Source organism: Chlorocebus sabaeus, chromosome 20 (assembly GCF_047675955.1).
Source record: "Chlorocebus sabaeus isolate Y175 chromosome 20, mChlSab1.0.hap1, whole genome shotgun sequence".
NCBI classification, from domain to species: Eukaryota; Metazoa; Chordata; class Mammalia; order Primates; family Cercopithecidae; genus Chlorocebus; species Chlorocebus sabaeus.
This window is the reverse complement of record NC_132923.1, coordinates 125,736,547-125,764,332: the sequence shown is the minus strand read 5'-3', so window position 1 is coordinate 125,764,332 and position 27,786 is coordinate 125,736,547. Positions and strand designations below refer to the sequence as shown.

General features: G+C 52.6%; 3 protein-coding genes across 4 annotated transcripts in view; all 3 read right to left on the bottom strand.

The window, feature by feature from the left end:
• The window catches only part of MASP2 (MBL associated serine protease 2), a 28,925-nt gene extending 21,411 nt beyond the window's left edge, over positions 1-7,514 (bottom strand). The window contains exons 1-5 of the mRNA XM_073008031.1: positions 7,391-7,514; positions 6,954-7,026; positions 6,308-6,422; positions 3,041-3,155; positions 2,881-2,926 (exon numbers count right to left, since the gene is read on the bottom strand). Of these exons, the coding sequence (XP_072864132.1) occupies positions 2,881-2,926; positions 3,041-3,155; positions 6,308-6,422; positions 6,954-7,026; positions 7,391-7,514 (473 nt within the window). The remainder of the gene's footprint in view (positions 1-2,880; positions 2,927-3,040; positions 3,156-6,307; positions 6,423-6,953; positions 7,027-7,390) is intronic.
• Positions 7,515-8,010: 496 nt separating this feature from the next.
• On the bottom strand, positions 8,011-13,360 carry SRM (spermidine synthase). Of its 2 annotated transcripts, XM_007980577.3 has the most exons (8): positions 13,088-13,359; positions 12,537-12,657; positions 12,113-12,205; positions 10,045-10,198; positions 9,462-9,545; positions 9,228-9,373; positions 8,384-8,506; positions 8,011-8,307 (listed from the first exon to the last, which is right to left on the bottom strand). In XM_007980577.3, exons 1-8 carry the CDS (start codon positions 13,252-13,254, stop codon positions 8,287-8,289), a joined length of 909 nt encoding a protein of 302 aa, XP_007978768.2. In that variant the 5' UTR covers positions 13,255-13,359; the 3' UTR covers positions 8,011-8,286. The 2 variants fall into 2 exon arrangements, with proteins under 2 accessions (XP_007978768.2, XP_072863944.1); XM_073007843.1 differs by lacking the exon at positions 8,384-8,506 and having other exon boundaries at positions 13,088-13,360.
• A 7,972-nt stretch (positions 13,361-21,332) lies between these two features.
• Positions 21,333-27,786, bottom strand: part of EXOSC10 (exosome component 10) — a 30,061-nt gene continuing 23,607 nt past the window's right edge. The window contains exons 20-25 of the mRNA XM_007980573.3: positions 26,372-26,456; positions 25,171-25,244; positions 24,327-24,498; positions 23,405-23,466; positions 22,766-22,842; positions 21,333-21,468 (exon numbers count right to left, since the gene is read on the bottom strand). Of these exons, the coding sequence (XP_007978764.3) occupies positions 21,438-21,468; positions 22,766-22,842; positions 23,405-23,466; positions 24,327-24,498; positions 25,171-25,244; positions 26,372-26,456 (501 nt within the window). The 3' untranslated portion in view covers positions 21,333-21,437. The remainder of the gene's footprint in view (positions 21,469-22,765; positions 22,843-23,404; positions 23,467-24,326; positions 24,499-25,170; positions 25,245-26,371; positions 26,457-27,786) is intronic.

Here is a 27,786-nt window from a genome sequence, read left to right as displayed (position 1 = left end):
GCTCTGTTGCCCAGGCTGGAGTACAGTGGCACAATCTCGGCTCACTGCAAGCTCCGCCTCCTGGGTTCATGCCGTTCTCCTGCCTCAGCCTCCCCAGTTGCTGGGACTACAGGTGCCCGCCACCACGCCCAGCTAATTGTTGTATTTTTAATAGAGACGGGGTTTCACCGAGTTAGCCAGGATGGTCTCTATCTCCCGACCTTGTGATTCACCTGCCTCGGCCTCCCAAAGTGCTGGGACCACAGGCGTGAGCCACTGTGCCTGGCCTAAGTTTTGTATTTTTAGTACAGACAGGTTTCACCATGTTGGCCAGGCTGACCTTGAACTCCTGATCTCAAGTGATCTGCCCACCTTGGCCACCCAAAGTGCTGGGATTACAGGCGTGAGCCACCACACCCAACTTTCATGTTTTTATTTTTTGTAGAGAGGTCTTGCTGTTGAAATGGGAAGTTTTGCTGTTGCTCAGGCTGGCTAATTTATTTCTTTTTTTTTTTTTTTTGAGACAGAGTTTTGCTCTGTCGCCCAGACTGGAAGGCAATGGCACGATCTCGGCTCACTGCAACCTCCGCCCCCCGGGTTCAAGCGATTCTCCTGCCTCAGCCTCCCAGGTAGCTGGGATTACAGGCAAGCACCACCATGCCTGGTTAATTTTGTATTTTTAGTAGAGATGGGGTTTCTCCATGTTGGTCAGGCTGGTCTCGAACTTCCGCCCTCAGGTGATCTGCCTGCCTTGGCCTCCCAGAGTGCTGGGATTACAGGTGTGAGCCACCGTGCCCAACCTCAGGCTGGCTAATTTCTTAAACCCTGCTGGAAAGACCTGGTGCCACCAATTCCCGATTCCATTGCAGGGTTAGAAGTTGCTTTTGGCCAGGCTTGGTGGCTCATGCCAGTAATCTCAGCACTTTGGGAGGCCAAGGTACCCAGGTGGATCACGAGGTTGGGAGTTTGAGACCAGCCTGACCAATATGGTAAAATCCTGTCTCTACTAAAAATATAAAAATCATCTGGGTGTGGCAGCGTGCACTTATAATCCCGGCTACTTGGGAGGCTGAGGCAGGAGAATTGCTTGAGCCCGGGAGGCAGAGGTTGCCGTGATCCGAGATCGCACCACTGCACTCCAGCCTGGACGACAGAGTGAGACTCCATCTCAAAAAAAAAAAATAAATAAGTTGCTTTCCAGTCATTTCACACCTGTTTATCTGTTCTTCCAGCTTCCAGAACTTTGAGGCTGCTGCTTCCTTTTCCACACTCTATCCTCATGGATTCATATCTTTTCTTTTTTTAATCCCTTTTGTTTTTGTTTTTTGTAGAGATGGGGGGCAGTGGTCTCCCTGTATTGCCCAGGGTGGTCTCGAACTCCTGAGCCAAAGCGATCCACCCGCCTCAGCCTCACAAAGTGCTAGGATTACAGGTGTGAGCCATCAAACCTCCGCCTCCCAGGTTCAAGCAATTCTCCTGCCTCAGCCTCCCGAGCAGCTGGGATTACAGGTATGCGCCACCATGCCTGGCTAATTTTGTATTTTTAGTAGAGATAGGGTTTTTCCATGTTGGTCAGGCTGGTCTCGAACTCCCAACCTCAGGTGATCCGTCTGCCTCAGCCTCCCAAAGTGCTGGGATTACAGGCGTAAGCCACCATGCCTAGCCTATTTTCTTTTAGAGCCTGGGACTCTGGCTGGGTGTAGTGACTCCTGCCTATAATCCCAGGAGGCTGGGAGGCTGAGGCAGGTGGGTTGCCTGAGACCAGGAGTTCCAGACCAGCCTGGGCAACATAGCAAGACCTTGCCTCTAAAAAATATATATATTTTTTAAATTAGCCAGGCACGGTAGCATGCACCTTTAGTCCCAGCTACTCGGCAGGCTGAGGTGGGAGGATCGCTTGAACCCAGGAGGTCTCAAGGTTGCAGAGAGCCATGTTCATGCCATTGAACTCCAGCCTGGGTGACAGAGTAAGATTTTGTCTCAAAAAATACATACATAGTAATAATAATGCAAGAAAATTTCCCAGAACTGAAGAATGTGATACTGATCGAAAGTGTGCCTCAAGTGCCCAGAAAAGGAGATAAAAATATTAATACACCTTTACATATATTTAAAAACACTGGAGAGAAAAATTATGTTCTACAAACAAAGAGAAAGAGAAAAATCAAGCAGCAAATCACATTCAAAAGATCAGAAAAAAGAATTATTTTGCAGTTCAACCTCATCTCTACTAAAAATACAAAAATTAGCCGGGCATGGTGGTGCATGCCTATAATCCCAGCTACCTGGAAGGCTGAGGCAGGAGAATCGCTTGAACCTGGGAGGCTGCAATGAGCCGAGATCGCGCCACTGCACTCCAGTCTGGGACAGAGTGAGCCCCCGTCTCAAAAAAAAAAAAAAAAAAAAAGGGTCTCACTGTGCCACTGTGCCCAGCCACGACTCCATCTTAAAAAAAGAAAAGAAAAAGAAAGAAAGAAACTACACCTGTCTTGTGACTGCTTATTAATCTTACCAAGGTGGTGGTTCAGCCCCGGAACAGGGAAGAGAGTAGTTTTAGGGAGGAACTATTATTACTCTTGTTTCAAGTTGAACTCTAAATTCCTCCCCTGGTCAGCTGGGCCTACGCCCAGGAATGAGCAGGGTCAGCTTGGAGGTCAGGAACAGGATGGGGTCAGTTATGTCATAATTTTGCAAGGGCAGTTTCAATAGGAAGACATAAGGTCCAAGAGACGCCATTCACTAAGGGACTCCATTGGGGGTGGTGAGAAGGCTCTGGACAGCTTCTCCAGAAAGGGGACAATGACAGAGCACTGTTTGGGTGAGGAAGAAGGGACAAGATGGAGGAAGGTAAACAAGAAGGCACCGCCCTTGTTGCTTCCGGGTTCTTCACCACCAACTTACTTGCGTGCGGGAAAATGCAGCCCGAGCCCGGGAAAATGCAGATCAACTGAGCAGGTGCCCCAGGACATCAATCCGAAGAGATCAAAACTTGCCCAGCCATGCCTATGGAGACGCCCCTATCACGCCCTTATCCTGCCCAGTGCCCTCCCCCTTTCAGTACCAATGCATAAAAGTCCGCCGCCGGTAAACGCCGGTGTGACTTCCTCGGTCCGCGTATTCGTGGACCGGAGAACCTCACCTGAGAGCGCCGGCGCAACTTCCCTGGCCCCCCACACCTGAGGACCAGAGAACCTTGCCCGAGAGTGTGCGCATATTTGCAATAAAAGACTGCCACTTTCTTACGTACTTTGGCCTCATGTTTAATTACTTAGCTCTCCTAAATTAAGTTATATTAAATTAAATTAAGACAAGCATCTGTTGAGTCCCAGGAGCATTTAGAGAATTAGTGAACATTTTGGGGCTAAATTAGTGATAAATGTATTGAAGACTAAGTAACGAGAAACAAACAGAAAAAGAACCTCCAGGGAAAACAAGAAGCTGTGTAGGAGATAAAATGTTATCATAAGGCCAGATGCAGTGGCTCACACCTGTAATCCCAGCACTTTGGCTTTTGTGTGTGTTTTTTTTTGACACGGAGTTTTGCTCTTGTTGCCCAGGTTGGAGTGCAGTGGTGTGATCTCAGCTCACGGCAACCTCCGCCTCCTGGGTTCAAGTGATTCTCCTGCCTAAGCCTCCCTAGTAGCTGGGATTACAGGCATGCACCACCACACCTGGCTAATTTTGTATTTATAGTAGAGACGGGGTTTCTCTGTGTTGGTCAGGCTGGTCTCAAACTCTCAACACTGTGCCCGGCCTTAATCCCAGCACTTTGGGAGGCTGAGTCGGGTGGATCACTTGAGGTCAGGAGTTTGAGACCAGTATGGCTAATATGGTGAAACCTTGACTCTACTCAAAATACAAAAATTAGCTGGATGTGGAGGCACGTGCCTGTAATCCCAGCTACTCCGCCTCCTGGGTTCAAGCAATTCTCTTGCCTCAGCCTCCCGAGTAGCTGGGATTACAGGTGCCTGCCACCACACCCGGCTAATGTTTGTATTTTTAGCAGAGACCAGGTTTCACCATGTTGGCCAGGCTGGTCTTGTACTCCTGACCTCAGGTGATCTGCCTGCCTCAGCCTCCCAAAGTGTTGTGATTACAGTCGCGAGCCACCATGCCCTGACTAGCTCAAGCAATTCTTAAAGAAAAGCCTGGTCGGGCATGGTGCTACCTGACTTTCAGTTACATGGAGGTGGGCCAGAGTGCAGCCTGATCAATGCTAAATTAGAACTCTATTTCCGTCCAGAGTTATTCTTTTATTTTCTTTTGCTCTTTCCTTTTATTTTCTTTAACTGTTTTTTCATTATTATTATTATTATTATTATTATTATTATTATTATTATTTTAAGACAGAAACTTGCTCTGTCGCCCAGGTTGGAGTGCAGTGGTGTGATCTCGGCTCACTGTAACTGTAATCGCCGAAAGGGTTCACCTTGTTCGCTGCCTAGACAGAGCTGATTCATCAAGACCGGGGAATCACAATAGAGAAAGAGTAATTCAGCAGAGCTGGCTGTGCGGGAGACCAGAATTTTACTGCTACTCAAATCAGTCTCCCCGAGCATTTGGGGAACAGAGTTTTTTTTTTTTTTTTTTTTTTTGAGACGGAGTCTGGCTCTGTTGCCCAGGCTGGAGTGCAGTGGCCGGATCTCAGCTCCCTGCAAGCCCCGCCTCCCGAGTTCATGCCATTCTCCTGCCTCAGCCTCCCGAGTAGCTGGGAGTACAGGCGCCCGCCACCTTGCCCAGCTAATTTTTTTTGTATTTTAGTAGAGACGGGGTTTCACCGTGCTAGCCAGGATGGTCTCGATCTCCTGACCTCGTGATCCGCCCGTCTCGGCCTCCCAAAGTGCTGGGATTACAGGCTTGAGCCACCGTGCCCGGCCAGGGAGCAGAGTTTTTAAGGATAACTTGGTGGGTGGGGGAAGCCGGTAAGCCAGGAGTGCTGTTGGTCAGGGATGAAATCACAGGAAGTCGGAGTCAGAGCTGTCTTCTTGCACTGAGTCCGTTCCTGGGTCGGGGTCACAGGATCAGATGAGCCAGTTTATCCATCTGGGTGGGGCCATGAAGTGCAGGGTCTGCAAAATATCTCAAGGACTGATTTTAGGAGCAGTTTAGGGAGGGTTGGAATCTTGTAGCCTCCAGGTGCATAACTCTAAACCATCATTTCTAATCTTGTGGCTAATGTTAATCCTACAAAGACAATCTAGTCCCCAGGCAAGAACATCTGCTTTGAGAAAGGGCTGTGACCGTCTTTGTTTAAACCATAAACTAAGTTTCTCCCAAAGTTAGTTCAGCCTACACCCAAGAATGAACAAGGACAGCTTGGCGGTTAGAAGCAAGATGGAGTTGGTTAAGATAGGTCTCCTTCACTGTCTCAGTCATAATTTGGCAAAGGTAGTTTCACAACCTCTGCTTCCTGGGTTTAGGCGATTCCCCAACCTCAGTCTCCTGAGTAGCTGGCGATATCAACGCGCGCCACCACGCCCGGCTAATATTTGTGTTTTTAGTAGAGATGAGGTTTTGCGACGATGGCTTCCCAACGCGCCTGGCCTCAAGTGATCTGTGCACCTCAGCCTCCCAAAGTGCTGGGATTACAGGCATGAGCCACCAACCCCGGGCTGCGCTCATTGTTCATGAATTTGTAGAGCTTCATCTTCAGACTTCTGATCCTTTCCTGGTGGTCACTGGGTGGGGTGAAGGTCCCAACCCTCCAGTCTTTAGGTCTTACCAACCCCACCCTGAAGCTCCCCGGGGGCTCTACCCTAAATCACTGCGTTAGCATAAACTCAGGAGTTATCTGACGGAGCATATAAGGAATGACAAGACACTCGTACCCATCAGGGATTTCCAAAGGTGTTAGGGGCTCCGTGGCAGGAAGTGGGGACAAACACCAAATCGATTTCTTTTTCTGCTACAGAAGATAAACACCAAAATAATTAGCTCCAAGGGGGAAAGAGGCCGCGGGAGGAGGACTGTGATTTTTCTTCTGACAAGCCACAGGGACCCATGAATCCTTAAGCCAGGGGCCTGGCTCATTTTAATAAATCAAATTTTGAAAGGTCTAGATAGGATTGATGTTATTCCCCATGCCACACTGGGCCTGTTTGTGGCCCAAAAATTTCTGGGCCCAAAGATTCTATGGCCCAAAGATTCTGGGGGACCCAGGTTGTGTCCTCATCAAGGCTGCTTGTTTCAGTAATTATCCTGGGCTGCATCGCACTCACCCGGTCGTGGGGCTCAGGCTTGCCCCCATCCCTGGCACATGCCCCTTCAAGGCGGGCAGGTGTGTGTATAGACTTGACTATAGGCTGGGGAGGCAGAGGATCCACGCTACCAGCAACTTCATCTTCCTGCTGCTGCTTCTCAGATCTCCTGCTTCCCAGATGGCCCCGGCTGTTTCCGCAACCTGGTCCACCCTCCCTCCTCTCTCCTCGCCCTGATAGGTGGTCCTGATGGGCCAGTGCAGAGCGCTGGCACTGGTTGTGTGCTGTGTCGCACGTGCTTCTCACCAAAGCTTCCTAACGGACGGTGTGCTCCCCCTCTGACATCGGGGTAACAGGCAGAGGGTCTGCATGGCTGCAGGTCACAGAGCTAAGGGAAGCAGAGTTGAGATCTGGACCGAGGTCTGATTCCAGAGCCCTTGGGGAAAGGCCCTCACGCCTAGGGGGTCATGGGATCCTCCCTCTAAGGGCATTCCTGCCTGGATCTTGGCCAGGGAGTAGATGTCAGAGAGACCATCCATGCCAGGACATTCAGAGTGCCTGGCCTGAGATGCAGGAGGCCCTGGGGTGAGCAGGGTGGAGTGGCCTCAGACGGTGGCTGCTGATTGGCTGTGTGTCCTTAGGCACATCGCCTTGCCTCTCTGTGCAGCAGGAACAGTACCTTGCAGGCAGGTGGTTGTGAAGATTAGATGAAAGTGCCTGGTCCACCCAGCTGCAGCGTGGCCTGTTAGGCTCCAGAAATAGCCCCTGCCAACCCACCTGACCGCCAGTTGCTCCTCTTGGGCCTTCCCTGGGACTGTGAAGGCCCCGGGGCAGACGCCAGCTCCCCAGACTGATTTGAAAGGTCAGGGTGGCCTGGAGAAGTTAGCCTGAGGTCAGATCTGCTGATGGGCCAAAGGTCTGAAGGTGCTCAGTCTGGTGAGCTCACAGGGGTGGGGAGTGGGGGGCGGGTGGAGCCTGGAGGGCTGTGACTGGCCTGAGGCCAGAGTTTATGGCAAAATTGAATCCCCCTTATTCTGATGTCCCGGAAAACATTCCCGGGTGAGTCAGGGCTCTGAGGTGGCTGCCTCAGCTGGGAGTGGGGCCTCCCACCCTGATTCATCCTGTGGCCCAGGCCCTGCCCAGGGTGGGGAAAGGGGTTGGCAACTCAGGCCCATGCCCATGCAAGGAGGGTTCTTTTTCTGTCCTCCTCCCACCACCGTTGCGTCCTGGAAGGCAGGAGTTCAGCACCTTGGAGAGGGGACAGCCCCTGTCCTCGCAGTCCCTGGTGCGGGCGCCCACATCTGCTTTCTCAATTTGTCCACACGGGAGGCAGGGCATGGTGGGAATTTGAACCCAAGCCTGAATACCTCGAGTGGGGTCAGGGCACAGTCACTGGGCCAGTGTTAAGCTCCTGATGTGCTTAAAAAGGCCCAAAAAACTAGCTCTGCTATCCCTTCCTGTATTTGCCCTGGAGCACCTGGATGGGACCTGACTTACACCTGTGAGTGGCCTCAATTCTGAGGAGGTTCCCGGGCAGCCCCACCGTGACCTCACTCACCCCACTGCCTTGGGGGGCTGTCACCAGTGGTCTTGTGAAAGGTTTGGTAAAGGGACGGCTACGTCAGCTTCCCAGGACAGTTCTGGGTCCCACATGATGACTGCGGTGACCCTCTGTGCCCCAGGCTATCCACGAGGGCTCACCTGCAGCCCCAGGCCTGCAGCAGACCGTTGGGGGTCAGACAGCAAGGCCCCTGCAGACCCTCACCCCAGAGGCGCCCAATGAATGTGGCCCTGCCTGGGCCCAGCCAAGGTCAGGAGACACAGAACTCCAATCTTTGCTATAAATACACGTGTTTGGTGAGTGAGGGGCAACAGAAGGCAGAGAGATGGCGCTGTACACAGCTGGTATAGGCTTGGAGGTGGAACGCCAGAGAGACAGACACACAGACAGTCCGCCTAGCAGGGCAGGCCGGGCAGCATTCTGGGGCTTGTAACACTTGGTTGGTGGGCGAGAGCCGGGAGGAGGTCTGGCCCAGGGCTGGAGGGGCCGAGGCACCCTGCAGGCTCCAAGGTCCGAGGTCCTGGGTGGCATCCGCGGTGGCACCTGGGCTCAGCTCACATCATTCAGGGCCTGGAGGGACACGAGGCCAGTCAGGAGGGTGCTCCGGGTCCCTGGGTCCCCCCACCTGGCCCTGCAGGCCACCCACCTTGCGGGCAAACTCGGGCAGCACGAAGGCAGCGCGGTGCACGTCGGAGTTGTAGTACTTCAGCTGCATCTGTGCCACCTGCTGCTGCGTCAGCGGCTGCACCGGCTCCTGGAAGTTGGTGCTCTGGGGACCGGGCCAGGGCACATGGGGGGGCACTTTGTTTTTTTTTTTTTTTTTTTTGAGACGGAGTCTCGCTCTGTTGCCCACGCTGGAGTGCAGTGGCATCATCTCGGCTCACTGCAACCTCTGCCTCCTGGGTTCAAGTGATTCTCCTGCCTCAGCCTCAGGTACATGCCACCACACCCAGCTAATTTTGTTTTTTTTTTGTTTTTTTTTCGTATTTTGAGTAGAGATGGAGTTTCTCCATGTTGGTCAGGCTGGTCTTGAACTCCTGACCTCAAGCAATCTGCCCGCCTTGGTCTCCCAAAGTGCTGGGATTCCAGGTGTGAGACACCGCGCCCAGCCTGGGGACAGCTTTTTTTTTTTTTATTTTTTTTTGAGATGGAGCCTTTCTCTGTCCCCCAGGCTGGAGTGCAGTGGTGTGATCTCGGCTCCCTGCAAGCTCCGCCTCCCGGGTTCACGCCATTCTCCTGCCTCAGCCTCCCCAGCAACTGGGACAACAGGCAAACGCCGCTGTGTCCAGCTAATTTTTTTGTATTTTTAGTAGAGATGGGGTTTCACCGTGTTAGCCAGGATGGTCTCCATCTCCTGACCTCGTGATCCGCCCGCCTCGGCCTCCCAAAGCGCTGGGATTCCAGGCGTGGCCACCGCGCCCGGCAGGGGGAGGGCTCTTTATTTACGCCCACCTTCCCCCGACCCCCACGCCTGGGCACCCCCATCTCACCGGGTTCTTGCTGCACAGCATGAAGCCGATTTGGCCGCTGGGGTAGGTGGGGATGGTGCAGTAGGCGTAGGCCACCACGGGGAACAGGGACTGGCAGAACTGTCGCATCTCCTTGATGAGGTCCAGGTGCAGCCACTGGCACTCGCCTGGGGGCCCCGAAGCATCAGCATCTGGCAGGGCCTGCCCTGCCCCGCCCCACCCGCCCCGCCCCACTGCTCCAGGCCTGTGGCTCACCCTGGCAGCAGAGGACACCATCTTCCTTGAGGGCCGTCTTCATAAGCTGGTAATAGGACTCCTTGAAGAGACTTTCGGCGGGGCCTGAGGAAGGATGGAGGGAGACACACTGAACACAGTCTGGCTGAGACCTCCAGGGCCACTCTTACCCTGCTACACAGACCCACACAGCTGCCAGGTGGCCAGAGCCAGGATCTGAACCCAGGACTGTGGGTGACAGGCTCCACACCTGAGTCCCATTCTTGGGGGAGTGTCATTGGCACCACAGCAGAGGAACCTCTACCCCAGGCCTTGGCCAGTCCACAGCAGAGGGGAGGCTGAAGAGGACACAGGGGCCTCAGTGTCCCAATGCCAGATCCCCACTCTCCTTGGGGCCCAGCTTGTGAACTCGGGGCAGTGGCCTGGCTCCTGCCTACTGTCCTGAGCCATGTTTCAGAGGGCAGGTAACAAAACTGAGAAGGGAGAAGAACAGCTCTAGTTCGGGGGGTGGGAGGCTGCTCTATCCTCTGCTCTGAAGGCCTGGGGGAGGCTGACCTCCAGACCCGCAGCTGCCAGGAAACCCTGGGGCCCATCCGCTGCTTACCCATAGGGTCTGAGGAGTCAGTGATGATCACATCGAAGGCATCCTGATTCTGTTTCATGAACTCAAAACCGTCACCCACATGTAGGGTCAGCTTCGAGCTAGAGTAGCCAATGGCCATGCCTGGCAGGAACTTCTTGGAGACTTGGATGACATCCTGGAGGGGATGGGAGGGACCAGACTGGGCCAAGGGGCTGGGGGACCTGGAGCCAGACACAGCCACGTGGGACTCTCCAAGTGCCTCACAGGCAAGTGGCCTTGGCCAAGTCCTTCCTTTTTTTTTTTTTTTGAGACAGGGTCTCACTCTGTGGCCTAGGCTGGAGTATAGTGGCATGGATCATGGCTCACTGCACCTTCGGCCTCCAGGGCTCAGGTGATCCTCCCACCTCAGCCTCCTGAGTAGCTGGGACTTCGAGTGTGTTCCATCACGCTTGGCTACTTTTTAAATTTTTGGTAGAGATGGAGTCTCCCTATGTTGCCTCGAACTCCTAGGCTCGAGGGATCCTCCCACCTCGGCCTCCGAAAAGCGCTAGGATTACAGTTGTGAGCCTCCACAGCCGGCCCCTTTTAGGAACCTCAGTTTATAATGTGTAAAGCGGGAAGAACTCTGGTACCTCTCTTTCTCCTTGAGAGCCGGCTCTTGCCTGTGGCTTGAGCTCCTCTCTCCCATCCCTACCCGCTCCTTCCAGACCAAATCACCCTGTCTGAGTGGCTTTCTTGTCCCTCCCTATTTTCTTTTTTTTCTTTTTTGAGATGGAGTCTCGCTCTGTCGCCCAGGCTGGAGTGCAGTGGCGCGATCTCAGCTCACTGCAAGCTCTGCCTCCCGGGTTCACGCCATTCTCCTGCCTCGGCCTCCCGAGTAGCAGGGATTACAGGAGCCCGCCACCACACCCGGCTAATTTTTTGTATTTTTAGTAGAGATGGGGTTTCACCGTGTTAACCAGGATGGTCTCGGATCTCCTGCCCTGGTGATCCACCCGCCTCAGCCTCCCAAGGTGCTGGGATTACAGGCGTGAGCCACCACATCTGCCCAGTCAATATTTATTTTTTCGAGACAGAGTCTTGCTTTGCTGCCCAGGCTGGAGTGCAGTGGCACGATCTCAGCTCACTGCAACGCAACCTCCTGCCTCAGCCTCCCAAGTAGTTGGACTTACAGGTGCACGCCACCAAGCCCTGCCATTTTTTTTTTGTATTTTTAGTAGAGACGGAGGTTTCATCATGTTGGCCAGGCTGGTCTCAAACTCCTGACTTTGTGATCCGCCCACCTCAGCCTTCCAAAGTGCTGGGAGGCGTGAGCCACCATGTCTGGCCATTTGATGTCTTCTTTAACTAGGACATCAGCTCCTAGGGGGCAGGGACTGATCTGTCTACCACTGTCCCCGTACCCGGGCAATACCTGGCACGTAGCATGATTTTAGTGAGCAGCTACTGAGCATAAGGGGTAATATACTAATAGTTGAGCTGTCTCTGGGCCCTGCCGGGTGATGAGATTAAAAATCAGCTTAAAAATCAGCTTAGTCGACTGGGTGGGACGGCTCACGCCTGTAATCCCACTACTTTGGGAGGCCAAGGCTGGCAGATCACCTGAGGTCACGAGGTCCAAGACCAGCCTGACCAACATGGAGAAACCCCATCTCTACTAAAAATATAACATTAGCTGGGCATGGTAGCGCATGTCTGTAATCCCAGCTACTTGGGAGGCTGAGGTGGAAGAATTACTTAAGCCTGGGAGGTGGAGGTTGCAGTGAGCCAAGATTGTGCTACTGCACTCCAGCCTGGGCAACAAGAGCAAAACTCTGTCTCAGGAAAAAAAAAAAAAAAAAAAAAAAAAAAAAAAAAAAAAAATCTGCTTAGTCTTACTAAGAACTCGCCACGCAGGTGCCCTCACCACCTGCCAGGCTCTCTGCCATCTGGTTTTCCTACTGAACCCTCCCTGACCAGGTGTTTTCCAGATGGGGAAACAGGCCCCACCTGCCTTGCTCAGGGGTGTGCACCCATTTCAAGGGAACAGCTGGCCGGCGGGAGAACCAGGACTCAAACCCCACCCAATTGGCTCTATGCCGGCACTCACCTCGTCTATTTCACACTGGACCACAGACTCCACGGATGGGTGCTTCACCACCTCACGCAGGACACCTCCATCTCCGCCCCCAATGATCAGCACCTGGGAGGAGGGGGCAGTAAAGGCAGGGGCCCTGGCAGAACTGGGCGCCCCCAGGACCCAGAAGCAGGCCCCCTGGTCCCTCGGACCCACGGGCCTCATCATTTTCTACCCTCGGAAAATCTTTCGTGCTGGTGTCCCCTTTCCTGGAAGTTCCTTCCAGGGCTGCCCTAGGCTTCCGAGGCGGCGTCAGTGTCGGCCCCCACCTCTCTGCGGGACTCCCTGGCCTTGCTAGCACTTTCTCTGACAACCGTGCAGGCAGCATCTGGGAAGAGTCCGGGGCACACCTGGGGCCGCCCCTCGTCCGGCACTGTTCCAGGGGACACTGGGGTACCTTTCGCGGGTTGGGGTGGCTGCAGAGAGGCAGGTTGGCGATCATCTCCTGGTAGGAGAACTCGTCCCTCTCCGTGCACTGGATGACACCGTCCAACACCAGCACGTTGCCATAGGTCTTACTGCGGGCGGAGTGACAGTCAGGGGCCTGGGTTCTCTGGGGTGGGGAAAACATACCCCAAGCCGCCCTGGGTGAGGAGGGTCTCCCCACCCCGCCTAGGGGTCCCAGGGGTGGGGAGCGATGGTGACACGTGGCGAGGAACGGCAGGCGGGCCGCCGGGTGGAGGCTGGGGTGGGAACCGGGGTCTACTCGGGCTCTGACGTATCCCGAGGCTGACACGTGGAGCGGGGCGCAGACTCCGGCTCCCCCGCCCAAGAGGCGAGCCCGCAGCCCCAGCCCCAGCCCAGGGAGGCGGGGTGAGGGGTGGCGATGGAGCCAGGGCAGGACGGGGTCCGGCCGGCTTGGGTCCCGGCGTGGAGGGGCCCGTGAGGCGGGGAGCAGGCGGCCTGGGCTGAGCCGAGGAAGCCGGCGCCCGCGGGCAGCGGCGGTACCTGCGGAAGACTAGGATGTCCTGGTAGCGCGAGCGCCGGTGGTGGAGCAGCTGCTCCACCTGCAGCGACAGGGCCTGGCCGGGCCACAGACTGCAGGTCTCGCGGAACCAGCCCTCGCGGATGGCGGCGGGGCCGGATGCAGCGGGGCCATCGGGGCCAGGCTCCATGGCGGGCAGGCGGGCGGGCGGCGCGGGGCGCGGGCCCGGGACTGCAGGCCGCGCGGAGCCGCAGCACAACGGGACCAGCTCCGCCCGCCGCCCGCGCCGCAACCTAACCCGGGAGCGGGGCGGGGCCTGCCGGCGGGGGCGGAGCCCGCGCTCTCCAATGGCAAAGGAGCCTCGCCGGGCGCTCATTGGCCATCGGCACGCAGAGCGGCGCGGAGTGGCTGGGGGGCGCCGTCCGTCGGCGGCAGCAAGGTAGTGCGGCCCGCTGCAGGGGCCACGTGGGGCCCGGCCGGGGCCGGGCTGCCGGGCAGGGTTCCGGGGCGGGCTGGGCCGGCGGAAGGGGTCTGGGTCCTTCCTCCGCCTCAACCAGCCGGGGCGGTGCACCACCGGCCTCTGCTCCCTTCTCGGGGTTGGGAAGCACCGAGGGCCGCTAGGGACTGCGGGACTCGGGCTTGGTGCGGAGTGCGAGAGCGCTGGGACGTGCGGACTCGGGAGTCAGCCTTTGGGCTGGAGACACGGGAGCGGGCAGCTACACTGGGTTACGTTGTTGCACGGAGCGAGTAGAACGTATCCCTCGCTGCGTCCAAAATCTGGTTCCTTGTTGGATTTGAACAGATTATGTGGCTCGTCGGGGCGAACTGAGGGTTTTTATTTACTTGGAAAGAATCATCACAGTCCACGAATTAACAAGCTGGATTTAGCCAGTTTCCCTTAGTTCCTCTGAGCGATGAGCCTATGGCTGTTGAATACGAGAGAAGTGCTTTTCTAAACGAGTTTCTAAATTTACCAAGTGTCCAGGAAGAGGCCCAGAACATACATATTCAGCACCAGAAAAGACTGGCACGCAATTTTTCTTGACAAACTGGGTCTTGCTCCTTGAAGGGTGGGTGGGAATGTGCTTTCTGTTTTTATGAGAATGTCAAAGAACTTCTCAGAATCACATTAAGCATGCTAATTACCAAATATTAAATGCTAATTGTTCTACACGCAGTTCGAATGCCAAGGAAGATGAAACTGGTATAAGCTACTCTTGACATTATGTCAGGGATGGTTTTGACACGTTTTGCAGCCTCCGCCTGGAGGTGGGGAACGTTTCCTGTGTCGTCTCCAGAGCTGAATAAGTGTTGTTTATCGGTGAGAGCAAGCCTCAAGCCTAGGCAACAATGTGCCTTGCTTGCCTTTAAGCCTCTTCTAAAGGGGAGGTAAACCAAGGCCGCTAAAGAATTGCTAGGTGCCTGGGCGCGATGGTTCACCCCGGTAATCCCAGCACTTTGGGAGGCCGAGGCGGGCAGATCACGAGGTAAAGAGATCAAGACGATCCTGGCTAACATGGTGAAACCCCGTCTCTACTAAAAATACAAAAGTTAGTTGGGCGTGGTAGTGCGCGCCTGTAGTCCCAGCTACTCGGGACGCTGAGGCAGGAGCATCGCTTGAACCCGGGAGGTGGAGGTTGCAGTGAGCCGATGTTGCGCCACTGCACTCCAGCCTAACCTGGCGACAGAGCGCGACTCTGTCTTAAAAAAAAAAAAAAAAAAAAAAAAATTATTGCTAGGCATAGGCTGGGCGCGGTGGCTCACGCCTGTAATCCCAGCACTTTGGGAGGCCAAGGCGGGTGGATCATCTGAGGTCAGGAGTTCAAGACCAGCCTGGCCAACATGGTGAAACCTCGACTCTACTAAAGATACAAAAAATTAGCCAGGGTGGGGGCGGACGCCTGTAATCCCAGCTATTCGGGAGCCTGATGCAGGAGAGTCGCTTGAACCCGGGAGGTGCAGGTTGCAGTGAGCCGAGATTGCGCCACTGTACTCCAGCCTGGCAACAGAGCAAAACTCCATCTCAAAAAAAAAAAAAAAAAAAAGAATTGCTAGGCAGCTGGGCACAGGGGCTCAGGCTTGTTAATACTAGGATTTTGGGAGGCCGAGGCAGGAGGACCACGTGAGCCCAGGAGTTCGAGACCAGCCTGGGCAACATAACAAGACCCTGTCTCTAAAAAATAAAAAACATTGCTAGGCAACAGCTTCCATGGACTTGTTCCAGGAACAAAGATTATTTGTGAAAGGTCCACACAGTGGGTAAGAGTCCGTGTGTCCAGTGCTACAGGCTTGACTGGGTTCAGCCCTGTACTTGGGTCAAGGTGTTCGCTTACCTTGCCTGTACTTCCTCGAAGACATTTCTGCCTCTGGATTGTAACTGCCTGTGTACTCGTCTGTGTTCCCTGAGCCAGATCGTAAGCTCTGAAGCTGAGGATGGTGGCCGTAGATGGCAGGGCTGCATGCAGCCAGGCGCCTTGTGGATCCGCTTGCTTTTAGGTGGTGAAGGACTGACTGTAGACGTGGCCCTGGCATTCCAGGGCACTGCATAGGGGGCAAGTGGAGGGCCAAGTCCATCCCATCCCTTCTACAAGCTGGACAAAGCTGCTCCGGCATGTGGGTCCTCACATGACAAAGGCTCACACATTGACATCCTTTGTCTTCCTGTAGAGGGAGTGAAACTGAGGCCTCAGCCTCCAGCAGGAACAGAACTTGAGACCTCTGGGCCAGAGTGCACAGAGATTGCACAAACCTTCCAAGTTCAGAGAAGACCAAAACCCTGAATAAATTACAGACAAAAAAAAGCCCCCAAACGTACAGCACTGTGAATCCAAAAATGCCACCTGACTTCAGGTCACGAGGAAGAAAAACTGATTTTGCCGGAAGTAGCCATTACTGCACAGCCCAGTTACAATCACAATTGACGTTAAAGTCAGGCCAGATGACTACAGAAGTCTACAGAAAAAAAAAAACCAGGATTGGCCATGTGTGGTGGCTCACGCTTGTAATCCCAGCAGTTCAGGAGGCCGAAGGGGGCGGACCGCCTGAGGTCAGGAGTTCAAGACCAGCCTGGCCAACGTGGTGAAATTCCATCTCTACTAAAAATACAAAAATTAGCTGCCATGGTGGCACGCACCTGTCATCCCAGCCACTCGGGAGGCTGAGGCATGAGAATTGCTTGAACCCGGGAGGTGGAGGTTTCAGTAAGCCACAGTCGCACCACTGCACTCCAGCCTAGGTGACAGAGCAAGACCCTGTCAACAACAACAAAAAACAAAAACAAAAAAACCAACACCAAAAATCAAAACAAAAAACAAAAAACAAACCAGGATTGAGAAAATCAGGCTTTAGCATTAAATGTTTCTCCCTAAAATTCAGACCAATGTACCTCAAAAATCCAGTTATAAAGCTTAAGTGTCTAGTGGGTTAACTATCCCACCCAAGCTCCTAAAAAGTGTCGTTATAAAAGGAAAAAGGGGAGACAGGGTAGAGGAGAGAAAGGTGGGCCAATGGCTGCTGTTCAAGGAAATGGTTTAAATGGGGCTGCCACGTGGTTACGTGTCTGTCACAAGAGGCTTGTTAGGCAGTTAGCACTTGAGTCATTTTTCTAGCCTTCCATTCAGCCAGGCAGACAGCTGCGGTTATGAGTGGGAACAATTTTGGCCATTATGTGGTGTGGCTTGGTTGAAAATGCCTATGGCAAGCTGCCTAAGGCACCGCAAACAGCAGCATACCTCCTTGAGCACACAGCCTTCCTGCTCATAAATTCTCTCTACCTCCAACCCAGCCAGCCCTGCCAGATCCCTTTCCCTTCCCCTTGGAGCACAGGCCCAGCCATGGACTCTACTACTCAGTCACTGTACAGTTTCTGACCCACACACACCCCTTTATGTGCTCCCCATCCTCCTTCATCCTGTCTCAGGTGCTCCCCAAGTGACCTGACATTGAGCTCCAGCTGTTCTTTGAACACCTGAAGACCATCATCTCTACCCCATGGCTCAAGAGTTCTGGATTTTGGGGTTGATGGATCAGTAAACCTGCGCAAACAGCATCTAGGGACTGACACTGGGTTGCGAACCTTTTATTTGGCAAGATTGACCATTTGAAAAGATCTTAAACTCCTGTCTAAGGTTCCTGTCTTTTAAAAAACAAACAGAAGGCTGGGCGCCATGGCTCAGGACTGTAACCTCAGCACTTTGGGAGGCCAAGGTGGGTGGATTATCCGACGTCAGGAGTTCAGGACCAGCCTGGCTAACATGGTGAAACCCCATCTCTACTAAAAATACAAAAATTAGCCAGGTGTGGTGGTGGGCGCCTGTAATCCCAGCTACTCGGGAGGCTGAGGTAGGAGAATTTCTTGAACCCAGGAGGTGGAGGTTGCAGTGAGCCAAGTTCATGCCATTGCACTCCAGCCTGAACGACTGGAGAGGGAGACTCTGCCTCAAAAAACAAACAAAAACATTATTACAAAGAGAAAACCAATATGGAAAACTTCCAAAGAAAGGGTGCAGCATTACTTCAACTCTCTGGGAGACTGTTTTCATTCATCTCTAACCAGTGGTAAGACCAATGCACCCGCTCAGCCAGGCTCAGGCCTGTGGCTTCAGCTAACAGTGGTTCTCAAACTTCAGCAGGCAGAAGAATCATCAGGAGAGCCAGGTGAGCACAGCGGCCCCGGCAGCCTCCTGGCTCTGGGTGGCACTGGATTCTTTCTGACAAGCCCCCATCTGGGCTGTCAGAAACCTCCGCTTTGAGCAGCGCTGCCATAGAGCTCTCTGGAAGTCCCTTGCTCCTCAGGGTCCAGTCCGAATGCCCCTTTCACGAGGCCTCTCAGGCCATCTTCAGTAGAAAAGAATTTCTCATTTTGGCCGGGTGCAGGGGCTCACACCTTGCAATCCCAGCACTTTGGAAGGCTGAGGCGGGCGGATCACTTGAGGTCAGGAGTTCGAGACCAGTCTGGCCAATATGGTAAAACCCCGTTTCTACTAATTAGCTGGGTGTGGTGGTGGGCGCCTGTAATCCCAGCCACTTAGGAGGCTGAGGCAGGAGAATCGCTTGAACCCAAGAGGCAGAGGTTGCAGTGAGCCGAGATCGCGCCACTATGCTCCAGCCTGGGTGACAAGAGTGAGACTCTGTCTCAAAAAAAAAAAAAAAAAAAAAAAAAAAATTTCCACCTGTGAGGCCGGGTGCAGTGGCTCATGCCTGTAATCCCAGCACTTTGGGAGGCTGAGGTGAGTGGATCACCTGAGGTCAGGAGTTCGAGATCAGCCTGACCAACATGGTGAAACCTCATCTCTACTTAAAAATACAAAAATTAGCCGGGTGTGATGGCAGGTGCCTGTAATCCCAACTCCTTGGGAGGCTGAGGCAGGACAACTGCTTGAATCCAGGAGGCGGAGGTTGCAGTGAGCCAAGATTGTGCCATGCCATTGCACTCCAGCCTGGGCAACAAGAGCGAAACTCCGTCTCAGGAAAAAAAAAAAAAAAAAAAAAAATTTCCACTTGTCAATTTTTTATAGCAGAGACTGCCATTTTTGGGCAGTGACTGTTCTTTGTCCTTTGATGTCTGTTCTTCCCAAATTCTATAATAGAACCCTGGGCTTTTAGCTGGACACATGGATGACTGAAATAATGACATTTCCTAAGATCCCTTGCTGTGGTCATGTGACTAAGTTCTGACCAACGGGAAGTTGAAATGGGCAGTGTCCTATTCAAAGAGATTGGGTGCTCTTCTTTCCTCCTCCCAGCAGACGGGAATGAGAAAGTAATGGCTGGAGCAAGGGCAGCCATCTGCATCATGAGGCGGCAGCCTTGCATTTGAGCTGAGGATGGTAAAACAATCGGAGTCTGTGTCTGATGATCATGAGCACCACACTAGCTCTGGACCAACTACATTTACAAAAGAGGAGGAAAATCATCTCTCTTGTTAGAAGTCACTCAAATCATCTCGCTTGTTAAGTTTGGCTTTTCTGTCATTTGCAATCAACCTAGTCCTAGCTAATACAAACTCCAGCCTATCGTAGGACAGGGCTGTTCTCTGCTGTTCTGCTTGCATGGGAGCTCTCTGACAGCAGTGATGTGTGATTTAGTTTGGTACACCCCAAAGGGTATCATATACAGTTGGCAGTCTCAATACTTTGTGGGATGAATTTCAAAGAAAAAAGGTTCCTAGGTTAAGTATTTGTAAAAACCAAAGTAATAGCATTCTGTGCTTATTAGTCCATCTCAGAATTAAAATAAAATGAAATTCTTTTTTTTTTTTTTTTTTTTTTTGAGATGGAGTCTGGCTCTGTGGCCCAGGCTGGAGTGCAGTGGCCGGATCTCAGCTCACTGCAAGCTCCGTCTCCCGGGTTTACGCCATTCTCCTGCCTCAGCCTCCGAAGTAGCTGGGACTACAGGCGCCCGCCACCTCGCCTGGCTAGTTTTTTGTACTTTTTAGTAGAGACGGGGTTTCACCGTGTTAGCCAGGATGGTCTCGATCTCCTGACCTCGTGATCCGCCCGTCTCAGTCTCCCAAAGTGCTGGGATTACAGGCTTGAGCCACCGCGCCCGGCCAATAAAATGAAATTCTAAAGAAATTATCAGAGATTGGGTCACAAATTTATAGAAAAGTTCAGTGCTGCATTATTAAGAATAGCACCAAAAATGAAAACCTAAATGTTTAACAGTGGGGGTTGGCAAAACTAAATTTTAGATTGAGAAAAGTGTCATAATATAAACTTTCAAGGTGAAAAATGATAGAAACCTAAACCCAAGATATATTAAAAAAAATATATCTATATACACATAGCAAAAGCTTATAAGGAAATACAGGAAAATGTTAAAGATTATCTCAGTTGGGCGTGGTGGCTCATGCCTGAAAACACTGGGAGGACAAGACAGGAGGATCGCTTGAGGCCAAGAGTTCAAGACTAGCCTGGGCAACACAGCAAGACCCCGTCTCTATAAAACATAAGAAAAATTATCCAGGTGTGGTGGCATGTGCCTGTGGTCTTAGCTATGTAGGAGGCTGAGGCGGCAGGATCACTTGTGCCTGGGAGGTCAAGGCTGCAGTGAGCCAAGATCACACCACTGCACTCCAGACTAGGCAACAGAGTGAGACCCTGTCTCAAAAAAAGAAGAAGAAGAAAAAAAAAAAGCATCTTTGTGTGGCAGGACTACAGATGATTAGAATTTTCTTTGTATTTTTCTTTTGTTTTTGAGAGAGTATTGTTCCACTGCCCAGGCTGGAATGCAGTGGTGTAATCTCAGCTCACTGCAACCTCTGCCTCCTAGGTTCAAGCGATTCTCCTGCCTCAGCCATCCGAGTAGCTGACATTGCAGGTACTCACCACGCCTGGCTAATTTCTGTATTTTCAGTAGAGATGGGGTTTCACCATGTTGGCCAGGCTGGTCATGAGCTCCTGACCTCAGGTGATCCACCTGCCTCAGCCTCCCACAGTGCCGGGATTACAGGTGTGAGCCACCACGTCCGAACTTGCATTTTACTATATTTCCCACATTTCCTGCAATGAACATGTTATTACTTCTATAATCAGAAAAAAAAAAAAAAAGTTGATTTAAAAAAAAAAAAAGAACAGAACAGAGTAGAGAACAGGTCCTTAGGAGCCGCGGCTAGCTCTAGGGCACCTTACCACTTCCTTTCCTGATGGCATTTTTTCACCAGGTGGCTCCATTCACGTTATTTGAAGGCTGGGGAAAGAAGTGAAACTGCCCAGAGAACCCTCTCAAAGTGGAGCGATGAGCATCACAGCCTGTGCTTTGCAGGTGCTGCCACTTCTGAGTCCCAGCAATTTGTCTCATATTCCTCCTCGGGAGTGGCTCTGGATTTTTCTTTTTTTTTTTTTTTTTTGAGACGGAGTCTTGCTTTGTCGCCCAGGCTGCAGTGCAGTGGCGAGATCTCGGCTCACTGCAAGCTCTGCCTCCCGGGTTCACGCCATCCTCCTGCCTCAGCCTCCCGAGTAGCTGGGACTACAGGCGCCCGCCACCATGCCCGGCTAATTTTTTGTATTTTTAGTAGAAAGGGGGTTTCTCTGTGTTGGCCAGGATGGTCTCAATCTCCTGACCTCATGATCCGCCTGCCTCGGCCTCCCAAAGTGCTGGGATTACAGGCGTGAGCCACCGTGTCCAGTCAGCTCTGGATTTTTCTAGAAGTCACCATAATCCCTGGAACACACTCACCTGCCCACAGACAGCTGAAGATGGTTGCCTGAACAGGATGGCAACCTGCCCAGAGCTGTGGCGGCAACAAAATAAAAGTCAGGAATCAGCTTTCTTCCAGGAAGAATATTTTTTAATGGTTTAAAAATGCGTCTGTACAAAAGCAGCACTGGCATTTGGTGCTTCTGGTCCACGGGTGCCGCGTGTCTTCCAGGACTATCTCTGTGGCCAGTTGTACCTGAAGCCTCTGCAGAGACAGTGTAAAAACAACAGTTATTTCTTCTGGGTTGGCTGGATGTTCTCAGATGGTTTACAAAACGGTGCAAACCTTAATCATGCAGAACAGAGGGAGAATGGTTTGTTCAGGGGCCCCCGAGAACTTGGCGGCCCAACAGAGTTGGCTGCTGAGCAGCATCTCGAGAAGGCAGACCTGTTCTTCCTGCCCCTGGGCAAGTCCCCTAATCTCAGGGTCAGCTTGATTATTAGGATTTTATGTTTTTTTTTTTGTTTTTGAGACAGAGTCTCGCTCTGTCGCCCAGGCTGGAGTGCAGTGGCGAAATCTTGGCTCCCTGCAAGCTCTGCCTCCTGGGTTCACGCCATTCTCTTGCCTCAGCCTCCCGAGTAGCTGGGACTACAGGCGCCGCCACCACGCCCAGCTAATTTTTTGTATTTTCGGTAGAGACAGGGTTTCACCGTGTTAGCCAGGATGGTCTCGATCTCCTGACCTCGTGATCCACCTGCCTTGGCCTCCCAAAGTGCTGGGATTACAGGCGTGAGCCACCACGCCCGGCCAGGATTTTATGTTTTTAACAAAAATATTTCTCCAGGTGCAGTGTCTCACACCCGTAATCCAAGTACTTTGGGAGGCCGAGTTGGGAGGATCAACTGAGGCCAGGAGTTTGAGACCAGCCTGGCCAACATGGCAAAACCCCATCTCTACTAAAAATACAAAAACATTAGCCAGGCATGGTGGCAGGCACCTGTAATCCCAGCTACTCGGGAGGTTGAGGTGAGAGACTTGCTTGAACCCAGGAGGCGGAGGTTGCAGTAAGCCGAGATTGTGCCACTACACTCCAGCCTGGGTGACAGAATGAGACTGTCACAAACCAAAACAAAACCAAGTCAAACCACTCTTCAACAACAAGGATAACCCACACGTGCTTACTTTTTCCTCATTCCTAATAGGCTGGTCCAGGAAAATTTCGTAACTATTCACACCTATTTTCCCTGAGGTGACCCCAGGAAACACAGTAACTGGAAAGCCAGGAACAAGGGGCATCTGAGTCCTGGGGCGCAGTGCCTGGCTCTGTGATGTGTGGCACAGAGCAAATCACGTCCCGCCCTTGTTTTCCAAGTGGCGAGAAGGACCTGGCTGTGGGAGGTTCTCTGAGGCGTCCTGGTTGAAGAGCCCTGGCACTCGCTCCCCACTGACTTCTGAGGCGTCCTGGTTGAAGAGCCCTGGCACTCGCTCCCCACTGACTGCACCATGCAGGCAGGTGCTTTTTCACTGGGCTCCCTGGGCCACACCGCCGTCCACTGCGTACCTGTCTGACTTTCCCGTCGGAAAGGACATGCTTTTGTTTCCCACCGACTGTTTAATTTTTTTGGCTGCAATGCATTTCTGGAAAGAAAAGAAACCGTTTAAGCTGGGTAGGCACCTTGACCACAAGATACACAGAAACACACACCTGAGCTCAGGGGGCCAAAGATTCTAGCAGCACAGGTGTGACTTTAGATTCCCTGCGAGAGGATGTTTCTGTGTCTCTGAAGGCAAAGCTGCTAGGATGCGCTGCAAGAGGAACAGGAGGGCCCCAAAGCAGCCCTGTCCCTGCGCCTGTGGAACCTGCAGCCATGCTGTTTCCCTGGCACCAGCACCAACACCCACGTGGGGCGAATGCAGGCTTGTGCTGGCCCCAAAGGGGGGTGCTTTTGGCCTGCAGCTGTGGTTCCCATGGTAGCAAACACAGAATAACACTCTTTAAAAACCACACGCCAGCTTTTACAGCCTCGTTTTATGAGTTGCCGGGGTAGCTGACGGGTATTGCCCGCGCTTGGGAAGAAATGAGGTGAGGAAAAAGATATGCAAAGGAATGGACTCCTGGATGGGTCTGTCTTCTCAGCAGAGGAGGAGGTCAAAAATAGGCGCCACGGGCGTGCTAAAATCCTCCAGGAACAGTTCTTACCTTGCCAGAAGGGGTCTGTTTATTTGGATCAAACTGAGAAGCAGCTTTGGATTTGCTGTTTCCTGAAAGGTAAGAGATGAGAGAGACCTGCGGTCAGGTCAATGAGTTACCAGGCATCACAGGCTCACAGCGAGGCCGGGACCACGACACTCAGGCAAGCCTTGGCTGTCAGAGTGCAACCCCCGTCACAATGAGGGGCTGTGGCTCGTGGCTCACGTAAATGAATACATGGTGATCCTGGTCCCTGTGGGCAGTCTGAAGACCAGGCCTGTTTCTCTCGGCTCTAGTCGCAGGGACGTTAGGGGCAGGTGGCTACAGCAGTGGCCCCTGCACATAAGGAAGTCCATTCTGATCTCTGTGCTGGGTGATGCCGTCAGGAACTCGAGCTCTGAGGCGACACTCCTGTATAAAGGGCCACTGTGTGGAATGGCCTCTGCGCTCTCTTTTCCAAAGGAGCATGTTGCGCCAAAGGCTGCTCGAGTCGGGAATGCCATCTGTAGCCCCTTTGAAGCAGATGGACTCTCACAGCTCCAGCACCCATAGGGGTTCATGTCATAGGTTTTGAGATTTTTCAACAAACAAAATCCTCAGTGTGTGTGTGTGTGTGTGTGTAAGAGAGAGAGAGAGAGAGAGTGTTTATGGGCACAAGTTACAGTGAGGAAGGATGGAGCCCTGGTCACAATGGAAGTGACAGGTGATCTTACTAACCCACCATGGAGGCCACCAAGAGAGTGGGCTCCAGTGGAGGAGGTGGCAGGCGACTGTCCACATTGCCACGGCCTCTCTGGACTACTCCAACAATTCCTGGCGAGCGCCATGCCTTGCGCAGGGCTCACTTGGCCCCTACGTTGCAGTCTCTTTCTGGCTTCCTCCCCTCTCACGCACACAGATGCCCCCCTATGGGGCCCCAGTACTTCCTCACCAGCAAAAGCCTTGAAGTCTGACTGGCAGTAGTCATAAGGCGTAAACTCTTTTGCTGGCGGCTCCAGGTCCTTTGGCTTCTTGGAAATTTTGAGTCGTTTCTTCTCTTGTTTCTGTTCTGTGGTCCTTGGGTCACTTGTTGCTCGCTCTCTCTTCTTTGCAGCATTTTCTAGCTGTAGATCAGGAACAGATGTGGGGGAGGAACAGGGAGGCATATGGGAGAGGGAACCCCGCTGGCCTCAGCAGTAGCTGGGATCCAGCTGCCTAAGTGGTAAGAAGAACTGTCAGTGGTGGGAAGAGGAGCTATGGCTGGAACTTCGGACCAACACTCAGGGTCAGCTGAAACCAATTCCTCACTGGACAATGACATGAGGTCATTTAAGAAAGGCAAGCAGGCCAGGTACAGTGGTCATGCCTATAATTCCAGTGCTTTGGGTGGCCAAGGTGGGAGGACTTCTTCAGGCAGTCTGAGACCAGCCTGGGCAACATAGCAAGACCTCTATCTCTACAAAAAAATGAAAAAAAATGTAGCCGGGCATGGTGGTGCGTGCTTGTAGTCCCAGCTACTTGGGAGGCTGAGGTGGGAGGATCGTTTGAGCCCAGGAGTACAGGGCTGCTATGAGCTATAATCGCACCACTGTACTTCAGCCTGGGCATCAGGGTAAGAGTAAGACCATGTCACCATTTTTTTTTTAAAAAAAGGAAATTAAAAAAAAGGTGAACTGAAAAGAAGTCAGGACTTAATATAAAGCATAGGGCAAGCTCCCTAAGATACCCAAGGAAGGTCCTGACCACAAGGAGGGGCATCGTTTTCCAAAGGAAAAAGGAGAAAGGCTGGCACGTACCGCGACCTGCTGTCGGACGGAGACGGCCTGTTCTGCTGCAGCTTTGCACGCCTCCTTTGCCTGTTCCCGGGCAGCTGCAAGGGAGAGAACTGTCTCTGGAGTTGCTGAATCCAGCAACCACCCTCCTCCATCTCCATCCTCCTCCGACTTGGCCTAGCCACAGGGGTTGTCATGGCTGATCCCTCCTCCCTCGCAGCTCCCTGGTCCCGCATCTCTGCAGGACAGGCTGCCTCAGGGCTCAGGCTCAGGTGCGCTGTGCACCTTCACCTACACTTGAGCTGATTCTCCCTGGCCCTGGCTGCTCCTGTCCTGTGAACCCAAATGCTCAGTGGCCTGTGGACCTGAGGGCATTTAACAGGATCGTCACCATCACCATAGTGGACAAGCTGGCTCAAACCAGCTACTTCGGCTGCCAGCAACTCCAGCTTTCCAGCTGCTCAGGACAAAATCTTCATCCAAGGCTCCCTCCTTTCTCTCACATGCCACATCCACCTCATCCTCAAATGCTGTCAGCTTTGCTACGGGACAGATCCAGGCTCTGACAGTTTCTCGCCACCTCTTCTGCTCCCACGCTGGTCTCAAGGCCACTGTTCCCTCTTGCCTGGGCCACTGTCATGTCTCCTCTCCCTTCCTGGGTTCCCATCCTGTCGCCTATCGTCTGCTCTTGACACAGCAGCCAGAGGGCCACATGTCAGTCACTTCCCACCCTGTGTCTGCTCAGCACCCTCCTGGCTTCTGAACTCAGAGTAAAAGGCAGCATCATCCTGTGGGCCCTGCCGGCTCCTTCCCCATTTCCTGCTCTTCTCTACCTGCTCTGCTCATGCAGGCCCACTTGCTGCTGCTGAGCATGCCTAGTGAACTACCCCCAGGGCTTCTGGGCTCGCTGTGCTGTGGCTCCAGAACTCTTCTCTAGCTCACTGCAGGTCTTGTCAACGTCACATTCATTAGACTGCCTTCTCCAACCACCGTCAAGACAGCTACAGCACCCCCCAGCACTCCCCACCCATCTCTCTGCACAGCACCTGCTGCCATCTGCCAGGATAGACACTGATTGGCCACCATCCCTCAGCAGAAGGGAAGCCCCACAGAGCAGGGGCTGTGCCTACTTCATTCACAGCCGTATCCAGCACGTGGCTGAAACAGCTGATGTGCAACAGCCGTCCTTTAACAGCTGACTGAGTTACAAGGAAGTGAGTGCTACCTGTTTGCTCAGCTGCCTTCTTCTTGACAGTTTCTTTAGAGTCTTTTTGTACTTGTACCTGGGCCAGCTTCCAACGGTTGCTGATCTATAATGAAAGCAAATATAACAAAAAAACCCCTCCAAAGTCAGCCACCCAAGTCTGTCTTACTTTTCATGAGATGATGTAGGGCAGGTTAACCTAAGAAGTACACACATTCTAAGTCATAAGTTTCAAATCTAAGGGCATGAAAAACAAATTTCATGCTGGCTTTATTGCTAAAATCGTTATTAAGGGGGACAAAGTGCTACTGTCCTCCAGGCACTGGGCCATCCGTCATCTCGTTCAATCTCTCTGTAACCCTGGGACAAAGGTACTGTCATCACCCTCTCTTTAGAGATGAGCAAACAGGCTCGGGGAGACTAAATAACTTGTCCAAGGGACACGGTCAGTAAATGACAGAGGCAGACTCAAGGCTGGGCTTCCACAAGTCTGCTGTGTTTCCTTATGACACCCCACTGACCTATGGCGTTACAACACATGGAGGTGACACTGGGCACAACACACGGGACGTGTGGTTGTTCAATGTGCCACAACCCATCAGAGGAAAAGAGGAGAGGAGGCAGAAGCCCCACCTGATTCCCCATTTCTAAAAATAGCAAGCTAACTCAGGGACAGGGACAGGGCTAGGGCCAGGGGACCTGTTGGTTTTGCCTAACACAAGAGTTCTGCTGCCACACACAGGGAGCCAGTCACTCATGTCATCAGAACAGAGGCTTCCTGCAGGGAGGAAGGAGGCTGCGAACCATAGTTCATGTGCTGGCTCCTGGAAACATCTCAAGGGGGTCTAGGGGAGGTGTGTTCTCATCCTTATTCATAATGCTGGTAAAAACAAGCCAGATAAGTAAGATAGAGTGTTTTAAAATTAAAGCTGTCACCTTTAAGATCCTTAACGTAACAGACATCTGTAAAAATGCATCAAGCTGTATACTTAATATTTGTGTACTTTACTACATATAGATTAAACCTCAATTAAAAAACCGCAAGTGAAGATTTGTTTCTTAACAAGGTTTCCCAGTGCTTTTAAGAATCTCACTGAAGTTCTGGACCCTTTCCCTAGAAACAACGCTAGAAAATAAAGGGCTTTTGCATTCATTGTCAAGGGATTCACAGATGAGATGGACTTGTCTACAACAGAAACCTGGTCTGAATAATTAGGAAATCCCCTTTTCTTAGAAAGTCTCTTTTAGGGCCAGGTGCAGTGGCTCACGCCTGTAATCCCAGCACTTCGGGAGGCCGAAGCGGGTGGGTCACCTGAGGTCAGGAGTTCCAGACCAGCCTGGTCAACATGGTGACACCCCATCTCTACAAAAATTAGCTGGGCATGATGGCAGGTGCCTGTAATCCCAGCTACTCGGGAGGCTGAGGCAGAAGAATT